Source organism: Lycorma delicatula, chromosome 2, assembly GCF_047948215.1.
Source record: "Lycorma delicatula isolate Av1 chromosome 2, ASM4794821v1, whole genome shotgun sequence".
Taxonomy (NCBI): domain Eukaryota; kingdom Metazoa; phylum Arthropoda; class Insecta; order Hemiptera; family Fulgoridae; genus Lycorma; species Lycorma delicatula.
In genome coordinates this window covers 228087869-228113268 of record NC_134456.1, presented here as the reverse complement: position 1 = coordinate 228113268, position 25400 = coordinate 228087869, and the positions used below count along the sequence as shown (strand labels likewise).

Below are 25400 nucleotides of genomic sequence, written 5' to 3'. Positions count from 1 at the left end.
CTAAAAGCCAGCTACTGAATTTGAAACCCTTCTTCCTTAATCACCAGGCGTCATAGTGTGAAGAATCACAGATTTATATGCATAGTGTGCTTCCACAACACACTTGCTATTGAACCATAAGATATGGATGGTGCTCCTATATGCACTGCTCCCCTTATGGAAGCTGTAGGATATGCTTCAAAGAAGGCCAGAATATCTGTCTCAATATTTTCAGTAATAACTCTCTTCTGGCAGTTTTTTCTTAAATGACCCTTTACTTCATAGATTTTCAACTAATGTTGCAAATAATTTTCGGTGAGGTGGATGTCTATCAGGGCATTGCTGTATACATGTATTTATCACTAATGTTGAAATCCTCTTACTTAAAAGAGAAATTTCCAGCATATCCAGTTTTTCATTATTGTCAGACTGCATTATTAAAATAAAAATTATACAAGTAAATGATAATTTTCTTCACAATTCAAAGAACTAGTGAATGAGAATAAGACATTAACCATCAATGAGTGTACTGTTAAAACTCATAGATAAAGGTTATATGTAGATTAGCCTAGTATATGGAAAGATGTAAGATTTAATGGTAGAAATGTAGGAAAGAAATTATGATTATAAAACCTTCTTGGCTGTACAGGTTTGGATCATGATTACAGTTTATAAGTCTAGGCTGATAAAATTTTGGACATACATGCGTAGCATGGGAATGAAAAGTGATATTGGAATCAAATAAAAAGTGAATAAAAGTACAATACCTTATCTACAAATTGCAGTATTTTTTTTTTCAGTATAATCCCTGTTTACACTGATGCACATTCCCAATGCATGACCGGTTTTTGCATTCCATCACTGAAAAATTCTGGCGGTCTTTCTCAGATCCAAGTGGCTACAGCTTCCTTCACCTCATCGTCAGTGGTGTAATGATTACCTTTAAGATCCCTCTTGGAATGAGGGAAGAAGTGGAAGTTGCATGGAGCCAAATCCGGCGAGTATGACGGATGTGGAATAGGCTCAAATTCAGCTTGCAGAGGGCCATCAGAGAGTTTGCGTGGTACCCATCATGTATGGATTTTACAGTAACCCAATCGCTTGGTAATGTGGCCTACTCGTTCTTTAGATTTGCCTAACTAAAGAGCGATGTGTTGCTGGGTGATTCGCCAGTCACTTTGAAGCAAATCAATCACCTCCTTTCAGTGTTTCTCGTCAGTCACAGAAACCAATATCTGCTGTGAGGTGCGTCCTCAGTTGTCGCTTTACCAGTTTCACATTCACAAATTTTCAATGCCCGCTTATCAACATTACTACCATCACTGTGATAGTACTTCTATCAACATTCACTACCGTAAACCGCTTTTAAACGGTGAAAAATATTCATAGGATTCGCATGTTGTGCTGTTAGAAATTTAATTACTACCTGCTGTTTTAACCGTGTTGACATATTGGCCGTATTCTATCCATTTTAACTGCTATTGAAAAAAACCCGGTAAATTGATCAATGCATTATTGCAGATTTGTAGAGGGGGATTTTAGCTATTTGGGCATGCTGCCACGCCCAACTTGATGTAGTAACTTTTGTCTCCATGTAGCATGCTAGTGTGCATAATTTATCAGCCAATCCTTGTAATATTAATGAAACGTTAGTATCAAATGGAATCTAGAATCAAAAAAGAGGATAGAAACAAGAGGGAATGATATAAAGTTTTTTTTCTTTTAACCATTGATAGAAATAAAATTAAAGGTTATATAACTGCAAAGGTAGACACAGCAGACTACATGTGAATGAATGAATTCATCATAAATGAAATTAATGCAGAAGAGATGGTATTAGACATACCATAGAGATTGGAGTAGACATATGTTATATAGAAGTGTGATAGGTAATGAGTTATATTAAAGTAATGGACAAATATCGTTTAAAAATATAGAAGGCAGGGAATTGGTACTGGCCTTTGAGAAAACAAAATTAATAGAGATTTCAAAATGGTGAAGAAAGATCAGTTTAAAGAGAGAGATGTACTGATATAGAAATAAAAGTAATTACAGGAGAGGTACCCTTACCACATAGACAAGAGTTAAGAAAATTGGAGAAATAAAGACAAATGTTTTTTTTCAGAGCTGTAAATTTAGATTTTGTACATATAAAAGAGCTGGCATGTAATAAGAAATTCATTAAGTGACTCTTTACACTGAGAAAATTATCTGATGCATCAGAAGAAAAAAGAAATTAATGATAATTTCTCTAAGGATCTATCTTAATCTGTAGTAAGACCAGTTAAATCTGTACTATTAGAATTTTGTGGTGTGTAAATGAGATATTAGATGTACAAATAGGTGCAAAGATTGGTGTATAGGGTCTGTATTACAAAAGAAGTACCCTGACATTAAAAGAATAATTTTTATTATATTGAAGAAAGTAGAAAATTGCTGTATTTGAAATAGTTAATGTAATTTCAGTCTGATACTGAGTACAACAGTTTAGAGACATATAGAAAATGAATGGAAGGTGGACTAGTTTGATTTTAGGAAGAGAATGGGTACAGGAAAATATTAGCCTTCAGATATAAAAAGTTATAAGATTTTAAAACTATTAAAATCTCATTGAAAGGGTCTTTTGAACTAATTAGCAGCATCTTCTTCAGTAGAGTTATCAGTAGCAGTGTTGTTAATGGAATCCCATCTTGAAAAAGATTAAAAACTTTATTATTTTATTAAATAATACTCATTATACATTGTGTTTATAAATTTACTGTTTGTGAAAAAAACTTTAACCTCAACATGCAAATTTTATACATAGGCACTTAAAAACCAAAATTTCAAAACTTATATTTTAAAAAATTCAATTAAAACAACTTATTAAAAAAATTCAGTATACTACCTGCTGTTATATTAAAGTTATTAATAAACAATTAGAATAGAATTGAGGATTTAGGATTAAAAATTAATAAAAATACAACATATGGAGAATTCATCAAATTGGCTGATGAAATAAGTACCAAAACATTTTAAACAAAATTTTCAAATGAATATTGCTTAATAGAGATTTTAGTTAAATAATATAAGCACTCAGGTCTAATCCAAATGTTGCAATAGTGTTTTCTGTTGAGTGAATAAAAAAATTAATTAAAACATAAATAATTTAATTTTGTTGATACAAGTTATTCCATATTTACATTTTAAAATTATAGCAAATATAAGGGGAAAGTTTGATCCTTGCTCTTATTAATAGGAATACCATGGGGCCCCCCCCCCATGATACCCATATTTACATGCACCAGTATTGTATATGGAGTCTTTTTTCATTGTTAAAATTATTGTTTGATGGGCATTCTTCAGTTTGTAATATTAATTTTTTTTCTGATTTCTTAAATATTGTCACATATATTTTCCAAGTTTTCATTATACTTATTTACTCATAACAGCAACAGGTTTATGCCCAATTATAACTACCCTTCTATTTTTGATTTTTCTTACAATGGAAGGTGCATTTTTTCTAGTACTGGCTGATTCAAAGAGGACTTCACAATTCTAAAAAGTATACAAATTTAATGAGATAACTTAAAGATTCGGTTTAGGTCTCATTTCATAGGAAAAGACATCAAATTTGTTACCCAATATTCCCTTTGGTTCAATATGGCTTCCATTTGTAATTGACATACATTCCACCTAAAGTCAATTTCATTCCAAGTTGTCACCACCAAGTTGGGAATTATCTCTGTAGCTGCGGCTATATTTGATTTCTTACAACAAGATCAGCAGGCAAAGGTGTTATATAAACCTGATCTTTAATGAAACCCAAAAGAAAAAAATCTAGTGGTGTCAAATCTGGGGAGCGAGGTGGCCATACAATTGGACCTTCACAATCAATCCACCAATTTGGGAATGGACTATCAAGAAAATCTCTGACCTCTAGATAGTAGTGAGGCGCTGCCCCGTCTTGCTGATAGTAATGGTGTCCATCTTGATCATCATCATGGAACTGAGGAATTAAAAAATTTTAAAGCGTGTCCGCTTGTCTGTCCAAATGAACGATACCATTTATGGTTCTCTCCTGGAAAAAGAACAGGCTGTACAGTCTTTTCTTAGGGCACAAAAAACATTGACCTCTGATTTGGTGCCAGGAGTAAATTGTATGCCTACTAGGAGGGTTCCTACCATACTCTACGAAAATTATGTTGTATTGCAGTTACTGACTGCAAATCATGAAACCAAAACATACAGGGAGCACGTTCTACACCAGCAAATGTATCCATTTTTAACAATACCAATGACAGTGCTACCGAATTCAGTACTAATGAACTTTTGAATGAAAACTTGATTGATGTGTTTTGCTATGAAATGAGGCCACAACCGAATGTGTAGGTTATCTAAATAAATGTTTATATGCTTTTAAAGTTGTGAAGTCCTTTTTGAATTACCTGGTATATGAAAAATAGCAAGTGTGACTAGAATTAAACATCACAAACTTCTGGTTGAAAATCAAATACTATTTGCTACAGAGGATAGTAGAATGGCCAACCTGACAGTCTTATGTTAATTTCTGCTCTTAATAATTATAGTATTCAGTAATTTACTTTTTTCTTTGTTTTTTGCTTTTATGCATGTGTTTGCATTATTGATATTTCTTGCTGCTTCATTCATAAAAAAAAAGAGAAATTATTTGTTATTTTTCAGAAATTGCAGTAAAAATATCTTTTTTTTAATTATTACTTATGTGAAAAGATATGTTCCCAAAAAATGATAATACATTGTGACCTGTCCAGCACTGATTCTGGAAGGAGAGATCTTTGAGTTTGTTTGTTGCTTTGTCAATTCAGTAACTCAGTGGCTCATTACTAAATCTCCTGGTGACATTGTTCATTCATAATTATTGGGGAATCTACTCTTACTGAACCTCTTCACTTAAGACTAGGAATCTGATAACTGCCTCTCAGAAATTTGATAATGATGCTTATCTAATTAATTCACTGAGCAGTTCAATGAAATGACTGTTAATCATTTATGGTATTGTTCAGTCTTTGACAGTGGTGATTAATGCATATTAATGTTTGTGTTATTTAATAATTATGGCTTTATTAGTACGTAATCCATTTTAAAATGTTTTATATTTTATTTTAGTTGAAATTAAAATTTCTGACATTACAGGTTGTCAAGTGGACTTAGGAGATGCTGATAATCACACACCTTTACATCTAGCAGCAGCAAGAGATCATGTAAATGTAGCAGAACTTTTGATATCATGCGGTGCCGGAGTAAATCGTAAAACTAGTGATAAGATGTCACCACTACACTTTGCAGCTGCACGTGGATTTAAAGAAATGGTTATCTTGTTGCTTAATTCTGGTGCGCATATTAATTCATTGGACAGTTCTGATAGAACACCATTATTTTATGCGGTTTCAAGAAGTCAAATAGAAGTTGTTGAAATATTGCTTAAGCATGGTGCTAAAGTTAACATCGAAGAAATTCATGGTAAATTGTTACTTTTTCAGTCTTTCAATTTGTGCATTTGAAATACGTATAATAAACAGTTTGTTACAGCTATAAATTAAAAAAAAATTCATTTTCAGTAACTGACACACCTTTACACGTAGCAGCAGCAAAAGGCCTTGTAAATGTAGCAGAACTTTTGATGTCATGCGGTGCCGGAGCAAATCAAAAAACTAGGGATAAGATGTCACCATTACACTTTGCAGCAGCATATGGATATCAAGAACTGGTTATCTTGTTGCTTAATTCTGGTGCGCATGTTAATTCATCGAACAATTTAGATAGAACACCATTATTTTTTGCGGTTTCAAGATGTCAAATAGAAATTGTTGAAATATTGCTTGAGCATGGTGCTAAAGTTAATATTGAAGACTTTCATGGTAAATTGTTACTTTTTCAGTTTTTCAATTTGTGCATTTGAAATAAGTGTAATAAATAGTTTGTTACAGCTATAAATTAACAAAAAAATTCATTTTCACATAAATTAAAAAGTAAATGCCACAGTAAGTTGTATTTTGGATTCAGCAAACTCATCACTTGCAATTGATGATTTTGGTTGTGATTACTTATAAAATCTAAAATGAATTTTATCAATGTTAAAATAATATAAAAAGAAAACATGCTTAAAGTCATAAATTCTATAGCTTCATGCAAACTTATTTTTTTTATTTATTAAATACAAAGAAAGGGATATTAAAGATTGAAAAACTAATTAAAATTCAAAACTAATGCTTATTTTATTTTAAACATAATATTCAAGGTAATTCACATAGTGTTACTTGTGCTTTCTGAGCTCATTCTTTTGCGAAAATAATAAACAAAGTTTATATAAACATGGGTCCTGAAATTCTCTGTTAGCGAGTGATGGCTAGCAAAAGATTTTACCCTGATTCCTGGACAAAGAGTGTAATAAAACCTTACTGAAATTCTAGGAACCCAAATTAAGGAGTAAATTGATGGGTTTTCATGGTTTTTTACTAAAAAAATGAATAAAACTGGTTCAAAAACTATATCGTCCATAGTTTTCATAATATCCAAAGTAAAGCAGAAAAATTTATTCTCTAAAAACATGTTTTTTTAGTTTGTTATACAAAGACTTTGATTGTATAAATTAACCCCATTGGTGATCGACTATTAAATGCACAAAATTTATTATTCAAACTTGTAGAGAATTTAATTCTGAGAAAATTGATGTAAAACAGGGCAATAAAAAACAAATACAAATTCAAGAAATTTGATTTTATTACTAATATATACCATATGAAAATGAATGGATTTCACGTACAAAGCACATTTGCTTTCCTAAAAGTGCAGTGATACAAAAAATAGTGTTTAATTAAAGATAAACATAAAATTCAAAAATTAATTAATTAAAAAGCCCATACTAATGTCATTCAGACAATAAAGTTTATCCTTCTTGAATTCATTGTTATATTGAAAATTTAAGAGATTATGATTTTGCTAGTTAGTAACAGAAATCAGCTGGTCAACATTGCATTTTATATCGTGTCATCAGTGCATTACTTGTCCTGCGTTACTGCTGTTAATTGTTGCCAGAACAGTGCAGTTTAATCAGTTATATATGTATTTGTTTTAATTGGTGTCTGCAGCAACACCTTTGTTATTTGTGTTGAGGAATATGCTGACATAGTATTTATTTTGGGTGTGAGTGATTGAAATATAACTGCTGCTACTGCAGAATATCAAAGTCGTTTTCTAAACCGCAGAGTTCCAAATCCTAAAAAAAATTCATGAAATTCCATATGCTATGAGAAACTGGTATACACTTCCCACCACTAGTACTCACCATGACTGTTCTGCTCATTATGTTGCCAATATTGATGAAATCATTATCGAGGCTTCTCAACACCGTCTTGGTATTAGTACATAACGCCTTTCATAACGGTTCAGAGTTTCCCAGTTTATGGTGTGGAGGACACTTAGTAACAATAAGTTGTATCCATACAACTTTTAAATCTAGAAAAATTTAATTATCTAAAACCCACCGCATTTTATCTCATTTATGAGTGGTTTTATTGACCAGTACAAAATCTTCAACCATCTTCCTCTTCGTTTGCAATATTTAGAGTTTAGTTGAATATAAACCACCAATTGTACAGGTTCACTTTATTCACTGACAAGGCTCAGTTTACTCAGAATGGCATCAATAACCTTCGCAATGAACACACTTTGGCAGAACTCCAACACTGATTTAGTCAATGTGTGGTGTGGTCTAGTTTACGATCAACTAATTGTGGCCCATTCTTTCTTCCAGGATGTCTAAATTCTGACATTTGCTTGGAATTCCTTAAGTAACAATTGCCACTGCTGTTCTATTAGCAGAAAATACGCATATACTTTTAGCACCATAGTGCACCTTCTCATTTCTCACATGCCATATTGGCACACTTAAATAAGCAATTTCCAGAGAGATGGATCGCTGTAGTGGGCCAAACTCCTGGCCACCAAGCTCAACTGATTTAACACAGTTAAATTTTTGAGTGTGGGTTGGATGAAAAGTATTGTGTACAAGAGAAAATTTTTTCTTTTATTGTGTATTGTCTTCATATATGTGAAGAGTTGGTTGCTTGCATCACAGATGCCACTGCATAAATTGAGGAAAATCATGCAGGATTGCGGAGAGCAACACTAGCAATCTGAAAGTGTGCACCCAAACCTATTAAAGTGGGAGGGACAGAGTTTTATAAATCTACTGTAAACTATTGGAACTATCAATTACATTTTTATTTTTTTAACACTATATCAGTTAACTTCATCTTCTGTGGTTAATAACATTTAAACATTTTTATACGGTAAGTACATTAGTAATTAAAGTTAATTAGTACATTAGTGTTTCTTAAAATTTTTTTTATTGGACTATTTTACATCGATTTTCCCAGAATTAAATTCTCTGCACATTTTGATAATAGATTTTCTGTATTTATTAGTCACTTGAAAAAATTTTCTTATTACAAATGTAAAAAAATATGTTTTTAGACAACAAATCTCTCTTTTATGTCGGATATTATGAAAACTAGGGAGATGTGGTTCTGGAACCTGTTTTATTCAATTTGTCTGGTCAAAGACCATAAGAAACCAACAATATTACTCCTTAATTGGGGTTCAGTAAAATATCAGCACAAGTTTTACAGTTTGAGTAGTTTTACTCAGTAAAGTTCTAGTATGGTTTTATTTCACTCTTTGCCCAGGAATAAGAGCTAAATCTTTCGCTAGAAGTAACTAGCTAACAACGTTTCCAGACCCATGTTTATGTAAATTTTTTCATTATTTTTACTGGTAGAATGAGTTCAGAATGCGCTGATGGCACTGTGTGAATCGCTCTGTAAATTTATTCATATCAAACACTTATGTAAATAAAAGAAGAAATGAAAACAGTGGCAATGATATAATTAATGACTAATCAAATAACACTTACAAAGCAGTAAAAAAAGAGTGTTGCCATAGTTTATAAAATTAAAATAACTATTTGTTAACTGAAAACCATGCTGTATAATTTTGTTCAAACCCAATTACAAAAAAAATGATTCTAAATTAAAAATATTCTAAACCACTTAATTTTTCAATTCAGATTGCCCATTATGATATAAAACACTGTAAAACATAATACAGTGCATCTGAAAAGTAACTATACACTTGTCATTAGTACAACACATAACATCAAGGTTAAGTTTGGTTAGATTATATTTATAATTTTATTTATTTATTTCAATATAGCGTTTCAGTGGCACCATCTAAGAACTAACTGACCACTCGGTAGATCCCCTACTACATTAATACCAACTATGGAATGCATATGCTGTCTTATTGAATTCAAGCATTATTAATTTTGTATTCTGTTAGCTCTCCCATGAACTGGTGAATGAATGATTTCACAGTAACAAGTTGAATTTATTGTTTCTGTAAAGAATACTGGGCCAACTATTCTTATCCTGGATGATGCAAACCACATCCCAATCTTCTGATCTGGAGAAATTTCGTGTTTGGAATGTAGTTTTTTGGCAGACCATAATGTGAGTTCTGTATGTGCACATAACTCTGATAAATGAATCTGTGCCTCATCGGTGTAGAAAACATAGTCCAATATATCAGAATAGTCTGCTACAAACTGTAGAAACCATTCACAATACTCAATTCTTTCTACAGTTGTGGTCAACAACTTTATAACTGCTTTCACTTTATATTGGACAACCCTGAGCTTATTATGAACTGCCTTGTGTGCAGTTGCAACCCAGATGTTTTTCAGGTGGCCAGCTTAGGTGGTTAGGTTAACCTAACCTAACCGATGAGAAATATTCACTTTCTTAAGTTAACACCATTTTGAGAGCTCACAAAAAGACAGTTTCAATTATTCAAAGTCGACAACACACAATGAACAACAAATAAACAGACTCACCTTCTCATTTCAAGATACCAGCCTGTCTGTCTCTCAGAAGCAAACTGCACACAATGTAGGATTACGATTCTTTGCAGAAAACATTTCTTGCAGCACACCGAAAACAATTCCGTAACATATAATCTTGTTTATGTAGGTGTATTGTTACTTTTCAAATGTACTGTACAATACAACTAATGATTGTAATCAGTTTACAAATAGTATTGGGCTAAGGCCGATTATAGTGATCTGTATTTATAATGAGCCAAATGCACATTTATTCTAAATTCAAAATTTTTTTACTTGTTTTCTTTAACTCTAAGGTCTTTTTTCATGTTCGTCTTCAAATCTTGTATCCTTAGTTTAACGTACTTCCTACTTGCCTATTGATGATATTTTGCACAACTACTAAGGTCAGGTGACAATACAATATTCAATCATTACTTTTCCAAACATCCTCCCATACAGGGGTAAATTAAGGGTGAAGGTGTAATAATTTAACTTACATTCCTGACATTGCCTATCGATGAAATTTTGCACAGTTACTAAGGTCAGGTGACAATACAATATTCCGCCATTTCTTTTACCACCAATTCAGCGGTAAATTAGGGTGCGGGTGTAAAAAAAATGTAAAACCATTTTCTTTGCATATTCAGACATTCCTCTTCACAATTTCGGTCTTCCTAGTAATTCCGGTTTTCCTGAGATGTAGATAGTTGTGCCAGTTAATTTTTAAACCTGCCATTGTTACTCCTTTCTTAATTAGCGCAGAAGACTTTCAATTATTATTATATTTTAATGACTTATTATGAATATTGTGTTTATTATATATATGCATTTGAATGTGTCTGTCCAGACTCACGTCAAGCCATTGTTGAACAGTGTATGTGACAACCATGAAATTTCACTGGCAATGTGAGTTCTTATCTAATTGCAAGAAATTATACTTTCAAGTATGCGCTATAGTTATCACAGGCTGGCTAGAAAAGAGATGCTAACTTTCAACTCAGCCATTTTAGATTGTTAGGTGGAATATATTCTAAATGTATTCATTTTTGTTTGAAACTGTTGCACATTAGTTAATTGTGAATATTGATTTTACATATTACATTTTCTCATTCTATAGCTAGTATTGGAACTTTTGACTTTATATTAGTATAAACAATTTGTACACGTTTTCATTGAGAAGATGTTTTTGTTTGTTCTATGATTAGTGACTTTTTCTGTTTAGCCTCCGGTAACTACCGTTTAGATAATTCTTCAAAGGATGATATGTATGAGTATAAATGAAGTGTAGTCTTGTACATTCTCAGTTCGACCATTCCTGAGATGTGTGGTTAATTGAAACCCAACCGCCAAAGAACACCGGTATCCACGATCTAGTATTCAAATCCGTGTAAAAATAACTGGCTTTACTAGGACTTGAACGCTAGAACTCTCGACTTCCAAATCAGCTGATTTGGGAAGACACGTTCACCACTAGACCAACCCGGTGGGTCCTATGATTAGTGACTAGAAGGAGATTACTTGAGTTTTCTCTTTCTTAACCAATCTGTATGAGATTGGAAACTTATCAGGAAAAAAATGAGACTGGTTATCCATTTTTGAATTTTTGTTATTCTGCAGATCTTAATTTTCCCTAATAATCATTTGACTTAGCTTGCTACGCAAGTTGGAATATGATCAATTTTGTCACTAAAAAACCCATCTGAAATTATATATTTATTTTAGAATGTTGTAGCTTGTGTGTGTATACAATTTTAATGAAAGATCAGAACTACTAGATGCAAATATCTCAGTCATGGATCTGATGATTTTCATTACGGATATATGCAATGCACTGGACAGTCCATTCCAATAATGGACATTGTTCAACTGATTATTTTTTAGCCATGCCAAAGTTTAATTTGAATTTTTTAGCATAAAAATTGCTGTTAGTACAACTTTATTGTTAATGCTTAAAATTCAAATACAAACACTCCCATGATATTCATAAGTCTATCTCTTTCATGTAACTAATTGACTGGCTTTTTTCTTTATTCTTTCCTATTGTGAAATAAGTTTTCATCATCGGTTGCCCATTTACCACACATGTATTGCCCGATCTAATACATCTAGTTAAGAGGGTTGTATATTAAGATTAATATATCTCATTTTCGTAATGCGGCAAATATTCATGCACTGCACCAAGATTTTTCCTCGTGTGTCTGTTAACATCTGCATCCATCTGATATACAGTTTTTTATAGCTCAATTTTTCAGTTGAAACTTCATAAATCTTAAGGTCGTGAAACATCAGAAAACATCAAAAACAATTGTGTTGTGATGAAACCCCAGTTTTCTCAAACATTTTCATCATCTTTTTTAATGAAGTCAGCAACTGGCCACCACTTTGTTCCTTATCAAGAATGTTTGTTTGCCCTTTTCAAAATGAAATTTCTTTCTTCAGCCTCACTCATATCATTACAAAGTTGCTTTTTCAGTTGGAGAATTGCCTTCTGCTGTCAAGAATCTGATTACTCCTTGTACTTCAACTGTGGGATAACAGATTGTTGCACTCATTATAAATGGATGAATATCAGGGCAACTCTAATCATAGGACTAAATGGACTATAGCCGTGGGGCACAAGCCTTTTGGGGGTGGCAATTTTTTTTGGTATAATTTTTATTCAACATTTTTTCATGACAAAAATAACCAACCAGTCACCCCGCTCCCACTAGCCATCCTGTGTATTTTGTTATGAAGAGGGGCGCATTATTTTTAGTAGTCCACAGTCGCTGAATATCTTAGGATGGCCCTGTTGAATATAAACAACTAACAATAAAATGGCTAAACTAATGCTTCAAACAGCTTACTATTGATAGAAAAACTGAGTTACACAACTATTCTGTTTACATCACTTATCTAGGCAGCAGATTCAAAATAAACCTTACTTTAAAAACAACATTAAAGAAAGAAATTTAATAACAAAGTCAGTATCTAACCAAAAAAATAAATAATTAAAGTAATGATTATATAAAAATATTTTGTTGTCTAGTATACTATTAGAATATTTTTCTTGCCCTCAAGAAAATCTGTCAATAGCAACATGAATTTTTTCCAAACAATTGTAGCTGGGGATGAAAGCTGGTGCTTCTTGTATGATCCGCAAACGAAGAATTTATCTGCTGCTTGGTTGAGTCCTGGAGCACAGAGACCGGTGAAAGTCAGGCAGCAAAAATCAAGAATGAAAACGATGCATTCTTCGACTCAAAGAACCTAATTCATCATGAATTTGCCCCAACTATTAAAACCGTGAATTCTATGTTCTATTCGAAAGTAACGAAATGCCTGATGCGTTGCATTCATAGAATCTGGCCTGAGTACTGGGATCCGGACAGTTGGCCTCTCTTGCACAACAATGTCTCAGTACACATGGCAGCAGTATAACACATTATTACACTGCAAATCAAATCACAGCCTTATCCCATCCCCAGACTATTTTCCATAGCAGAATCCGGCAGACTATTTTCCGTTCCCAAAACTCAAGTTGAAGATGAAGGGCCACTTTTTTAACAATATTCCGGCCATCCAAAGGGCTTGCACCAAGCAGTTAAAGGCAATCCCACAAAGTGATTTCTCCAGAGCTTTTAACCAGCTGTACTGGTGCTGCAATGAATGTATAACTGGAAAAGGGTTTTATATAGAAAGCTGATGTGAGTAAATTCGTTTATCTTTAAATCTGTATTTTTATTTAATTTAGTTAGAGAACTTATCAGACATACATACTGTGTGCATTGTTAGAATTCATTTATTGTAGCCAGTTTTGTAGTGTATGCAACACCTTTTTCAGAAACTCCTTGGAATAAATTCTTAAGGTGAAATGTCAAGATACCAAGATGGCCAATTCCTCATACCTTTGAATATTGAAGAAATAATGTTCTTAAAATTAGTTGAATGCGCTGCAGTCAAGTTCCCTTCGTATGTTTTACCATTGATTTTAGAGGTGATGTTATTTAACATGTCTATATAGTATTCACTGTCACCAAAGTCCCATCGGTTTGGTAATGTCTACTTTGCAGAACAATAACCGACACTGATGAAGCTCACTAAGATTTTCAAGTTCTAAATAATAAAAATTTTGCTGGTCGATGAGACCGTCAAAATGAAAGTGTAACTTGATAGTACTATAGAAATTATCCAAAATTTCAGAGTTGTGTTGTCAACAAAACGACCACATTAATGTGATAGTCATTTTTCAGGAACTTACTATCTGAGTTTTATAAGAATAGTAATTTCACTCCTTAGGTACCTTGGAAAACTTCATGACAGGTTCAAAGCCCTCAACATGCTTCATGATAGATCTCTTGGACTTTGAATGACTATATTTAACACTTAAGCGACTATTTCCTTTGAAAAAATAAATGTACGTCTACTGCTCCATAGTGAACTAAATTTCAAAATGTTGGGGGTGATGTTGCTAAAGTACGGTATCAAATATTCCTGTTTTGAATTAGTAGAATGTTTCTTCTCAACTCTTATTATTTATTGTTTTCCTTGAGTATTACATTATATTTTACAGGATATACACCTATGTGTGAAGCAGTCTGGTGTAAGAATGTCAATCTAGCACGAATGCTTTTAGAAGCCGGTGCAAAGTTAACGCAGTCGCATCATCTTTTGCAATATGCGATTCTTCACCGACATTTTGAAATGGCTGAATTGCTTTTGAGTGCTGGCTCCATTGCAAATTTAAAAGATGACAATGGTGATACACCTTTAATTATTGCTGCTCGTACTGGGCAGGATTATATGGCACAACTTCTTCTTCAAAAAGGTATTAACATATTTATTATCCCCTTTGAAAATTATTTATTGCTATTTCAGGATATTATAACAGTTATACATTACTTAGCAGTCATTAAATTTGTTTTTACATATTTCCTCTAATGTGTGTGTGTTATGAATATGAAGATCTTATTAATGTGTTGTTTTTCTATTAAGCGTTTGTAATCTTGTTCTTTGGCCTTCTCTTATTTCATTATTTTCTGGGTTGGTCCTCCAGTTTCTCTTTTGTATTCTGCCCTATCTTCAAGAACTATAGGATTTATTATCATCACTGCTATATATTTTTCCGTTCTTCTAGAACAATGGCCACAGCTTCTTTTGGCTTCTTGTGTTCCAATCTTATCATATGGTCAGCATTATAAAATATTTTAATTAATCTTTTGCTTTTTAAAATATTTACGTAAAAATAAATGTTAATGCAGAAACTTTTTTTTCTGTATTAATCATTCTGAACTGCAGTCATAACCAGTCAGGTTGAAATTTGTTTTGATTTGACAAGTTCAATCTCAAAATTGGCAGAAAATCTCTTTTAACTGATCTTTAATTTTTTTTCCATTATTTATTTTTAATTCTGAATTACACATTGTCTTGCTTGATTCTTTATTTACATGCTAACTAAACGTACATTATATTTCTAAGAGGAAGTAATTACTGGGAGCGAAGTCCATAAAATATGGCATTTTGAAGTGTAGGACATGGAGTTTTACAGCAATAATGCAAGACGTGTGTGCAGGCTCATTATTGTGGTGAAAGAACACTTTATTTTTGGGCAAATGTGAACATTTTACCTGAATATTACCCTTCAGTTGATCCACTAGTGAATTTTAATACTGCTCGGTGATGATTCTGCCTTTTCCTGGGTAGTCTAAGAGCATTACATCAAGAGAATCTTAAAAAAATACATTGCAGATGAAACCATTTTCATTTTCTTTGGCATATGTTCATATTGTGTTCTACCCATTGTTTGATTTCTAGTGCATAATAGTGAATCTATGTTTCATCTGTTATAAAAAATTGGAGAAACTCTGTGAAATCAAGTTTATGTAGATCTAAACACTCTTGAGAAATGCTCAGTCAAATGCATGTGTAGTAGACTGTTAACAAATGTGACACTTGTTGAGCGGAAAGCTTTTTCATACCCAAAACATCATGTAAAATATATTGTACATGGTCTGTCAAGATGTTTGTGATGTCAGCAAATTCTTACACCTTCAGTCGGTTATCATTTAATATGGCATTGCAGATTTTTGTGATGATTTCATCAGTCGTAGTGGTTTTTGACAGTCCAAACTATTCACATCTTGAATGGATGTACAACTATGTTTAATTCAGCAGCCCACTTGAAAAGAAAGGTGAAAAATCCTTTAAAGTTGGATTTTTTGTTTTTGTGTCTGAGTTAAACCTTTTAAAAAAGTACTTAATAACAGTATGAACTTCAGTTTTATTTATCTTTCAGAAAATGTTAAAGCTTGTTTGCTTTACATGTTCACCACAAACTAAGCACATATGTCTGTAACTTGTAGTATGTCATCTAAAGGATTGTACTAAACTAATATCATAGTCATTTGGTGTTACTCCATCTCTGTGCAGTCTCTTTGTATTCATTCAGAAAAGTGGATATAAACATCTATTTGTTTATTCAAAAAGATATTTCTGATTGTGCCTAGTAATTAACTTATTTGAAAAAAAAATTATTATATCTGGAGGCAATTTAAAAGAAATCATTTGAAATAAATGTGAGAATGAAAATTTGTTTGATTTGTTTTACTTGATTCACCATTCTTTTCAATCGTGAATTTTTTCCTTTCAAATTGGATAATATTATTTATAATACTGTTAAATGTTGCTAATTTCATTATAAGAAAAGAGACCATTTTAGATTAATACAATTTTAGCTGCTTTTAGATAGACATAGTCCAAAGCATAAGAAAATGCAGTCATTTGATATAATTGTTTAGTGGAATAAATCAAGGGTGCTTTCTTGATTATATTTGGTAAATTTTATGTTGCTGTAATCTACTTGCTAGTACAAGTTTGAAATTACTTATTTCTTATTCTGTCAATAAACCAAGAAGGCTTGAAGCAAAATTTATCAAAATCATGACCTGAAATATAATATGAGCAAAAGTGAAATGAGCTGAATACTGAAATAAAGAACTGAATTTTAAAACTTAGTTGCATAAACTTATATTTGCATAAATTCTGACAAAAGAGAATTTTATGTTCAGTGTACAGTTATTATTTAAGACCATAAATCAGTCAAAAGAAAAATCAATATAAACATAACCTATTTATTATGGCATTAAAGAAAGAAAATATTTATAGCTTAAACTTCTTATTATGCTGTAAACACAACTGTAATTTTAACAACAACAATAATAATAGCAGCTTATTGATATTTTTAAAACAAGCCTTAGAGGTTTTTTATCTTAGAGGTAATTTGGTTGGTAGCCTATACAATGAATAAACAACATTGAAGATAAAACAAATAATCAGTCAAATAATTCAATATTGATCCAATGAAGAAAAAGTCAAAATCTGTAATCATAAATTGAAGACTTTTCCAAAGTATTTTTTCACCACTGTTGTCTCTGGCCATCATACACCACGAATCTCCCACCCTTTCTAAAATGTCAATACTTTATTCATAAATGTGTTTTGAAAAATGCATTAGTACTGGTGCTTATTGATCAGTACCAGTACTGTTTATCTTTGCAGTGATGGAAAGCTATAAGACATAGATTATATAATAATTTATAACGTACTAGCTTGTCTAAACGCTGCATTAATTCTCATATGGGCTTAATGCAATATAAGAGTGAGATATTTAAATTATTTTCAGTAATCTATATGAAATGTTTCACTGGTTTGGACTGAAGTGTTAACAGGGATGGAATTTTATATGAAATAGCATGAATTCTGAATTAGTAGAGTCTAAAAAACAATGTTTACTGTTTTATATTTTGGTAAAGACGTGTGTAATGAGCTTTTATTTTCATGTCTCATTTTTTAGTCTTCTGGTGCTTCCCTAGGTTACATAGGAGAATATTATTAACATTGGTAATTTTTATTTTTTTTTTTACAGGCGCTAAGGTAAATGTAGGAAATGGAATTACTGGATCAACCCCGCTTCATGAAGCTGTACAAAATATTAGAGATAGTAATTACCCTGTCCTGGAAAGATTTGTTAGGGTTCTACAAAAGTACGGGGCAAGTTTAGACAGAGAATCGTGGACAGCTCGTGATACTGCTCTTACTCGTGCGTTACATTTAGAAAGGTCAGTGTTTACTAAAATTGTCAGATTGAATAAATTAAAAATTAAAAAATTTTTTTTCTACTTTCGTTATGTAAATATTAAAACAAAATTTCACAAATTAATTAATAAATTAGTGTCAAATAATAATGGATATAATAATCTATTGTTCTCAGATAGAAAGGACTGGTTTTTATCATTTTCTTGTTTAATTGGTGTTTAATAAAATTCTATTGTAGTTTTTTCCATAACAGTAGAGGACTGGGAGGTATAAGAGGTAGGAGAATTATGTTTGACCATAACCATTATTTCTAAAATGTGTTGCAGAACATTAGCTTTCAAAGTATTTGATTACAACAACGACACTTGTTTTGTCAGTATGAGGATAGGATTTTTGGTGTTTAAAGACACAATCGGGTAATGATTTGAGTGCATAGTCTAACTGAAGAAAGATATAGGAGAACTTTTGTGTGAAACCTTTTCTGTTAGGGAAGGCGCAGGGATTGCGCTTCCACGAATTGATTAATTTGATAGTTGAGGGTTGTAAGTTATGGTAGGTTTTTGTGGGTGGAAGAGGCCATATGAAGGTGATATTAGGATGTGTAAATGCACTGATGAAAATGTCTGCGAAGGCAGACAGTGTTTTGTTATCAAATTTAACGACTCTAAAAGATGGCCTTCGGGAAGCCTACAGGGTGCTAGGAATAGAGGGATGGTGTGGTAATGGGGATCATCACAAGGTGGGGGGTGTCTTCCTCTATGGGGAATCAGAATGTTTTGTCATGAACTCTCGGAAAAAAATTATAGCTTTTGTATGAAGGATACAGGATTACTGAATACGGTCCAGTAATTCACTTAAAACATAAATTTATTCTTACATTCTGTTATTCCCACAATTCCTGAAACAGATCTTTCATCCAGATTTTATACCCAATCTACTGTTGCTGTATAGATATATTTTGGATTGCCATCCTCTTAAAATAATAATTTTTTTCTGAGCTCTTCTTAATAGCTTATTTTGTCGTTTTTCTAATGTTCATTTGCTCATTTATAAACGTATATACATTTTATTTAAATTATCTATTTTTACTGAATTTTTGGGCTTTCAAAAAGTGTTATAATTCTTTTTATAATTTTTAGAAAATAAGAAATTACTTTAGTCATTTTTTGTAAACTCATGACAAAAATAAAATTGTAAAAAATAATGTTATAATTTTTTACAGATATAAAGCTGCAGCACTTCTAATAAGAATTGGAGCAAATGTAAATAAGTGCAGTGATACAGGTGTTTTTATATTTGATAACTTGTTAATTGCAAGGAGTAAGAAACAATTTCCTTTAGTGCAGATGATTGTTTACGCGGGGTAAGTGATTTTCAATTTTAATGTCCCTGTATTGTTAATAAATCAACATAATCAAAATTCCCATGCAATCTCTATACAGAAGTTTAAAGAGTTTTACAAACAAATGAGATCTCTAAAAATGTATAATTTTAGGAAGTTAAACAAAAATACCTTCTACATTTTATAGTAACTCTTATCTTCTTGCAAATATAATCAATGTGACTTAACATACTTAACCCAATGCTTTTCTCATCTATTTTGAATTTTTAATGGTCTCTTGAGTTGCTAAAATACAGTGCACATCATGATACTTCATGATAACGCCAGCGGGGAGGCATCCCCATGGGCCTAGCCTCTGCAGCTCTACTTCCCCGTACACACTGAGCTGCGGAACACTTTACACTGTACACATAGACTGCACCAAGAACACTACACACTATGCAACTTATACCCTTACATAACTACACTACAACATTCTACATTATTTCTTCTTTCACATACACTCGATGTTGCAACACCTTATGAAGCGCAACAGTAACCCAAGGTGGAAACTATCGTGCTGGTGGCTGAGTGGCTCTATGTAGTGAGTTGAGCATGTCTTCTGGGCACATGGGTGAATCAAGTTATATTTAGCTCTAGCTTCAGTACACGTGTGTTCTGCTGGAGTGGTCCGTTATATTGCCGGTACTCGTGTGACCAAAATGTGAATTCTATAAACGAATTCTACGATGGATGGTGGTCCATCAAAACCACCAACACATGTCTTGTGAAAAGGCCTTGGTCGGCTTTATCTGATGGCGATAACTGTCCCGAGGTAAACTTGAACAGCAGCAAAACACCTTTACAGTACCTGAATGTCAGATTTGTTGTTTTACACAATAATCAGGAAGGTGATACTCTTCATAAGGTTTCACCTTTCCTAATCAATAACGTAGTGACAGGTTGAAGTGGTTTCCCCAAGAACATAAGAAAAGCTGAGAAACAGATCAATTCTAATAGAGACTTTTAATGATGAGTGAAGTCAATCGCTCTTATGTCAATATGGGTAGTATGAGTGTAAGTGCGGCATGTCATGGAACCTTCAATACTAGCCGAGGAGTAATTTTTTGCTGGGATCTTCTTGAGACGGATGTTAAAAAAATTCCCGAAGAGCTTCATCCCCAAGGTGTTGCATAGGTGAGGAGAACAATGAAACATCAGGGTAGGATGGAAGAACCTACTCCAGCTCTTATTTTGACCTTCAACCTTCCCACACCACTGGAGAAAATTAAAGTGGATACCTGTTGGTTAGAGTACGACCATTGCTCCCTAACCCACGACGCTGTTTCCATTGTCAGAGGTATGGCCATACCACAACTTCTTGTCCAAACACCGCAATCTGCGCTAGATGTGCAAAAGAAGGCCACATGAACACTGACAGTCAGGAGGAATAAAAATTTGCAAACTATGGGGGAACACATTCAGCTAGATCTCAAAATAGCCCAGCTTTCAAAGAAGAAAAAGCAATCCTAAAAATCTGTACTGAGCAAAAGCTTTCTTTCCCTTGAAGGAAGAATAAAAAGATGTTTAGCTCTCGAAACCGGATGTCTCTTTTTCTGCCACCATGTCAAGTAAAGCTCTTGTAAATGCTGTCAACAAACAGTGTGGGTCCTGCAGTGAGCTGAAGAAGCTTGTTCAGGTGTTACCTGACCAGGTCGCTTCACTTACGGCCACTGTTTCAGAGCTGATGAAAATGAACAAGAAGCCGTTAGTCGCAGTTAGTGAATCCAATCGTGGGATCCCTTTGAAGGTCCCTTTCCTCAAAAATTTACTCGTGCGGGCAGGAATAATCACAGCTGACGGTAAGCCATCTGCTTAGCTCCCACAACCACTTCATCAAAATCCCCTCCTCCATTGCCTTGTATATGGAGGATATGGTTGAGGAACTGCCTGAAGCCAGGGCATTGGAGTTTCTTACCATCAAAACCACAAAGAAGAAAAATCTGATCGCATACAACTAATATTCATGTATATTCCTGAATTTCTGTATCTATAACTTCTACTTATGGATATAAGTAGAGGTTTTAAGGATATTTTTTGGCGCACACATATGAAATATAAGCTGTATGAGTATAAGTGCGGCATGTCATGGAACCTTCAATACTAGCTGAGGAGTAATTTTTTGCCGGAAGGATTGGAACGGTTATCGTGAAGCCTTCCCTTCACAGTATGACAGTGGCATGGGCATTTATCCAGGTTTATCCCACATTACTAATTATGTGCTTCCAAGAAATGCATCTCTTATAGCGGGATGCAGGAATACTCAGAGGCTATTTCTGTGAGATACGACTATCTAATAGACAGTAGAGAGAATGGTGGAGTTGCTATTTTCCTGCAGAATGAGGTGTCAGCTACAAGGATACCACTAGCTACCCCTGTTCTTGCTGCTGTTGCTGTGAAGGTCTCTCTCTATTCCCTTCAAATTGCACGTCTGCAATTTGTATCTCTCACCGAACTCGTAAGTTCAATGCTCTAGAAATGTAAATCTCCTCACGCAAATCCCATAACAGTCATTAATAGTCTGAGTTTTCAATACCCACCATATTTTCTGGGGCTCAACTTTCTGCTCCTCTTGAGGAAATATAAATACGGTGAGACAAGACTTGGACCTTTGTCTACTGAATGATGGGTCACACCCATTCATGTCCTTATTATCTGGTACGTTATCCAACATCGACCTTTCACCGAGGTTATTCCCACATCTCAATTCTTCTGTTTGTGTTGACTTTCATGGCAGTGATCATAGGCCAATTATTATTGCTTTTAATGTCAACCATGAGAAAGCCACAGAGGTGAATTGTTGAAAAGGCAGATTGGAACGGTTACCATGAAACCTTCCCATCACAGTACAACGGTGGCATGGGTATCTTTAATCAGCTTTACTCTTTTATGTCCATGATGCTTGAGGCTGCTAAAAGGTTTATCCCACAGACATCAGGAAACCCTAGTAAAACCCTAGCTGATTTTTCTTAAGTGTTTCTTAAATGACCGAAGTTTCTGTGTTTGTGTTGGAGATTCTCTCTCAGGTAGCGTCGTCTTGGAGAATGGAGTGCCTCAAGGAAGTGTATTAAGTGCCACCTTATTTTCTGTAACCATCAACAGAATTACTAAATGTGTGCAGATACCTGTTTCATGTTCTTTGTTTGTTGATGATTTTGCTATATATGTTGCATCTCGTTCAACAGCCACAGCAGAGAGACTACTAAAAACACTACGTCGCCTTGAAGCTTAATCCAAGGTTACCGGCTTCACATTTTCACCTAAGAAGACAAGATGTGTAGTTTTTTCTTGCCAGTAGGACCCCTTTACTCCACAAGTCTCTTGGTGGAGTACTAATCGCTATCTCTCCTTCTATCAGAGTTTTAGGTTTATTTTTTGATAGCCACCTTTCATGGGTCAAACACATCAAAGAATTGAAGACGGAGGTGTTCCAAACTTTTAAATATGCTGCAGGTCCTTTGCAATACTAGTTGGGGTGCCTAATCAGTTTTTGATATGGGAATGCAGTAATAATTGTTATGTACAGGTAGATGATATCAAAAGAATTTATTTTAGAATTAGAGTGTTTATTGTAAAATCTACATTATTCTCAACTCTTGATTGTTTTCTATTATAATATTTTTATTACTTTTAGTGCAATTGTGTATAGAAGTGGATGTGTAAGCTAAAAAGACATCTGTATGAGTATATTTCCCTTTTGGAAGATCAATGACTCTGTAGCTAATGTGTAATATATTTGCGTTAAGTAACATTTTGTATTTTCATCAAATAATTCCGTACACATTTTGAAAACTCGGTGTAAATCTATTGTGTGTTTCTTTGTTGGTTCAGCTAAGATAATTTTGATATTAATACTATCAATAAGTTACTGAAATTTCTTTTATACTCATGCATATTAAAAATGTTAGTAATATTTTGTAATACTTTATTATATTAAAACACATAGCTTTCTTTTTAATATTATTAAAGATGAATTCAAAAAGCTCATCATTATCACTTTCTCTTTCAAAACTGCCAGTAATTTACAGATTACAGTAAAACAGGAAATAAATGATATGAAAACCTGTTGAAAATTATGCAGGAATTTATAAGATTAAATACTGTGAATTTAATGAATTCCATATTGTTCAAAGTGGAAGAAAATTCATAGGCAGCTTTTTGCTAAAATAGCCAATTCATAGACAAGCTTTTGCTAGCCAGAATTGTGGTTTTAGAAAATTTTGATAAAGATCAGCTATTTTTGAAATGCTTTTTTCATTTGTTTGTATGTGTAACTTCAAAGTACGAGCATCACAGCTGAATACGTGTTAAATGTTACATATCATTTCATATAAGTTGTTTTTTTTTTCTTTTTTTCAGAACTTACTGCAGTAATTTTCATTCAGTATATTTTGTTATTTTACACTAATGATAAAAACAGTAAAAGCATTTAACATAATCTGACATGAAACTTGTAAAGCAGAGATGACTAGTTTGAAAGCAAGACTAAAAAAAATTTGCTGTGTAATAAGTTTAATACTGAATTACTGCAGTACTGTAAGCCCTATCACTAGATACAAATTGTTTCAGCCAAAATGTTCAGATATTTTTTGAACAGAGACCTCATAAGCATGAAAAGAAAAAGAATTTCTTTGTGGATAATAATTTTCTAGACAATACATTCTATACCAAGTAAATAACAGGAGAAAGAAATTAGTGAAATTGTTTCCTATTCTTTCTTTATATTCAAATATACTATTGTACACCAAGGTGCCTGCCCACTAAAACACAAGTTATTCAATTAATTATTATATAAATATATATAATTATACATATAAAATATATCCTCAAAAATAAATAAATAAGTCCAATATCCTTTAGTTAGTAAAAAAAAATTATTGTTATGAAATTAAGACAGTATTTTTATCATGAAATTATTCTTACACTTTTTCCTTAATAGACATATCCTATGTGTCTATTTTTGTAGTAAAACATATTTTATTACTATCATATGTTATACATGATGGCTGAAATAATCTTCTTAAATAGTTATGATAATATTTCTATTATTTTCAGGTATAATTTAAGAAATTGTTCTCTAGTTTTGCCATCATCGCATTATGTGAAAGCGATTGATGATTGGATCCACTATATGAGAACAAATCCAATGCAACTAACAGAACTTTGTCGATTACGCATAAGACAAGATGTCGGAGACCAGATCAGCATGGTTGTCAACACACTTCAAATACCAAGGTCTCTTAAACAGTTCCTCATGTTAGAGGATATTGCATTTGATGATGAAAGAGAAGAACCTTCTTTGTTTATTTAGTAATATTTTTTATGTGATATTAGTGAATTATGTTTTAAAATTGCAAATGAAGTGAAATTCTGAAATTCCTGTTAGGTGATATGTATGTAGTATGTGTGTATGTATTAGTTCTACAATTAGAATGTATGTGAATAATAATGTATACATTTGTACATATGGTATGCATCTGCAGGGTTAGATCTGCATCTAAATATGTATACATTTATTTGTTATTATTTTTTTATTTAAACATTATATCTGCTGTATTTTAGTGATTATCAATAATTCTATTTTGACCACCAATTACAGAATTAAGTGAACAGTTAGTTTTTTTATACCTTCAGTCTCAACTTGTTACTGTAATTAATTTTCATAATGGTTATTATTGCAATACATAATAAAAAATAGCTCTATTTGTTTATGATAGATTTATTTTTGAAAGTAAAATTTTACTGAAACAAGATATCAATTATGTACACACAATATAATAATTGCAATTTTCTGGTATTATTAAAATACTCTGAATAAACTATGCTTTTATTTGATTTGTATGCTGTAACGTGTTTTCTTAAACTTAAGAATTTACAAAATTTATTTGTGTTGTGTAATGTTACTTACTCTTTCTTATGTACTTTCATTTCTTTGTGTGCATACATTATTATACTCTTTTATTTTTAATATTATTTTGAGTTAGTTTTTTGAAGATTTGTTTTTAAAAAGATTTAGTATGTATTAATCTATAATTTTTTTATAGTCATTTTAGTTTCCTTTAGTCT

General features: G+C 32.6%; 1 protein-coding gene across 3 annotated transcripts in view; it reads left to right on the top strand.

The window, feature by feature from the left end:
• LOC142319717 (uncharacterized) overlaps window positions 1-25075 on the top strand; it is a 70182-nt gene extending 45107 nt beyond the window's left edge. Inside the window, exons 5-10 of one of the 3 annotated variants that reach the window (XM_075357305.1) lie at window positions 5134-5460; window positions 5559-5858; window positions 14433-14687; window positions 17784-17976; window positions 19176-19316; window positions 24390-25075. In XM_075357305.1, coding sequence (XP_075213420.1) covers window positions 5134-5460; window positions 5559-5858; window positions 14433-14687; window positions 17784-17976; window positions 19176-19316; window positions 24390-24645 — 1472 coding nt within the window. In that variant the 3' untranslated portion in view covers window positions 24646-25075. The remainder of the gene's footprint in view (window positions 1-5133; window positions 5461-5558; window positions 5859-14432; window positions 14688-17783; window positions 17977-19175; window positions 19317-24389) is intronic. The other 2 variants (XM_075357306.1, XM_075357307.1) reach the window with 2 other exon arrangements.
• The last annotated feature ends 325 nt before the right edge of the window (window positions 25076-25400 follow it).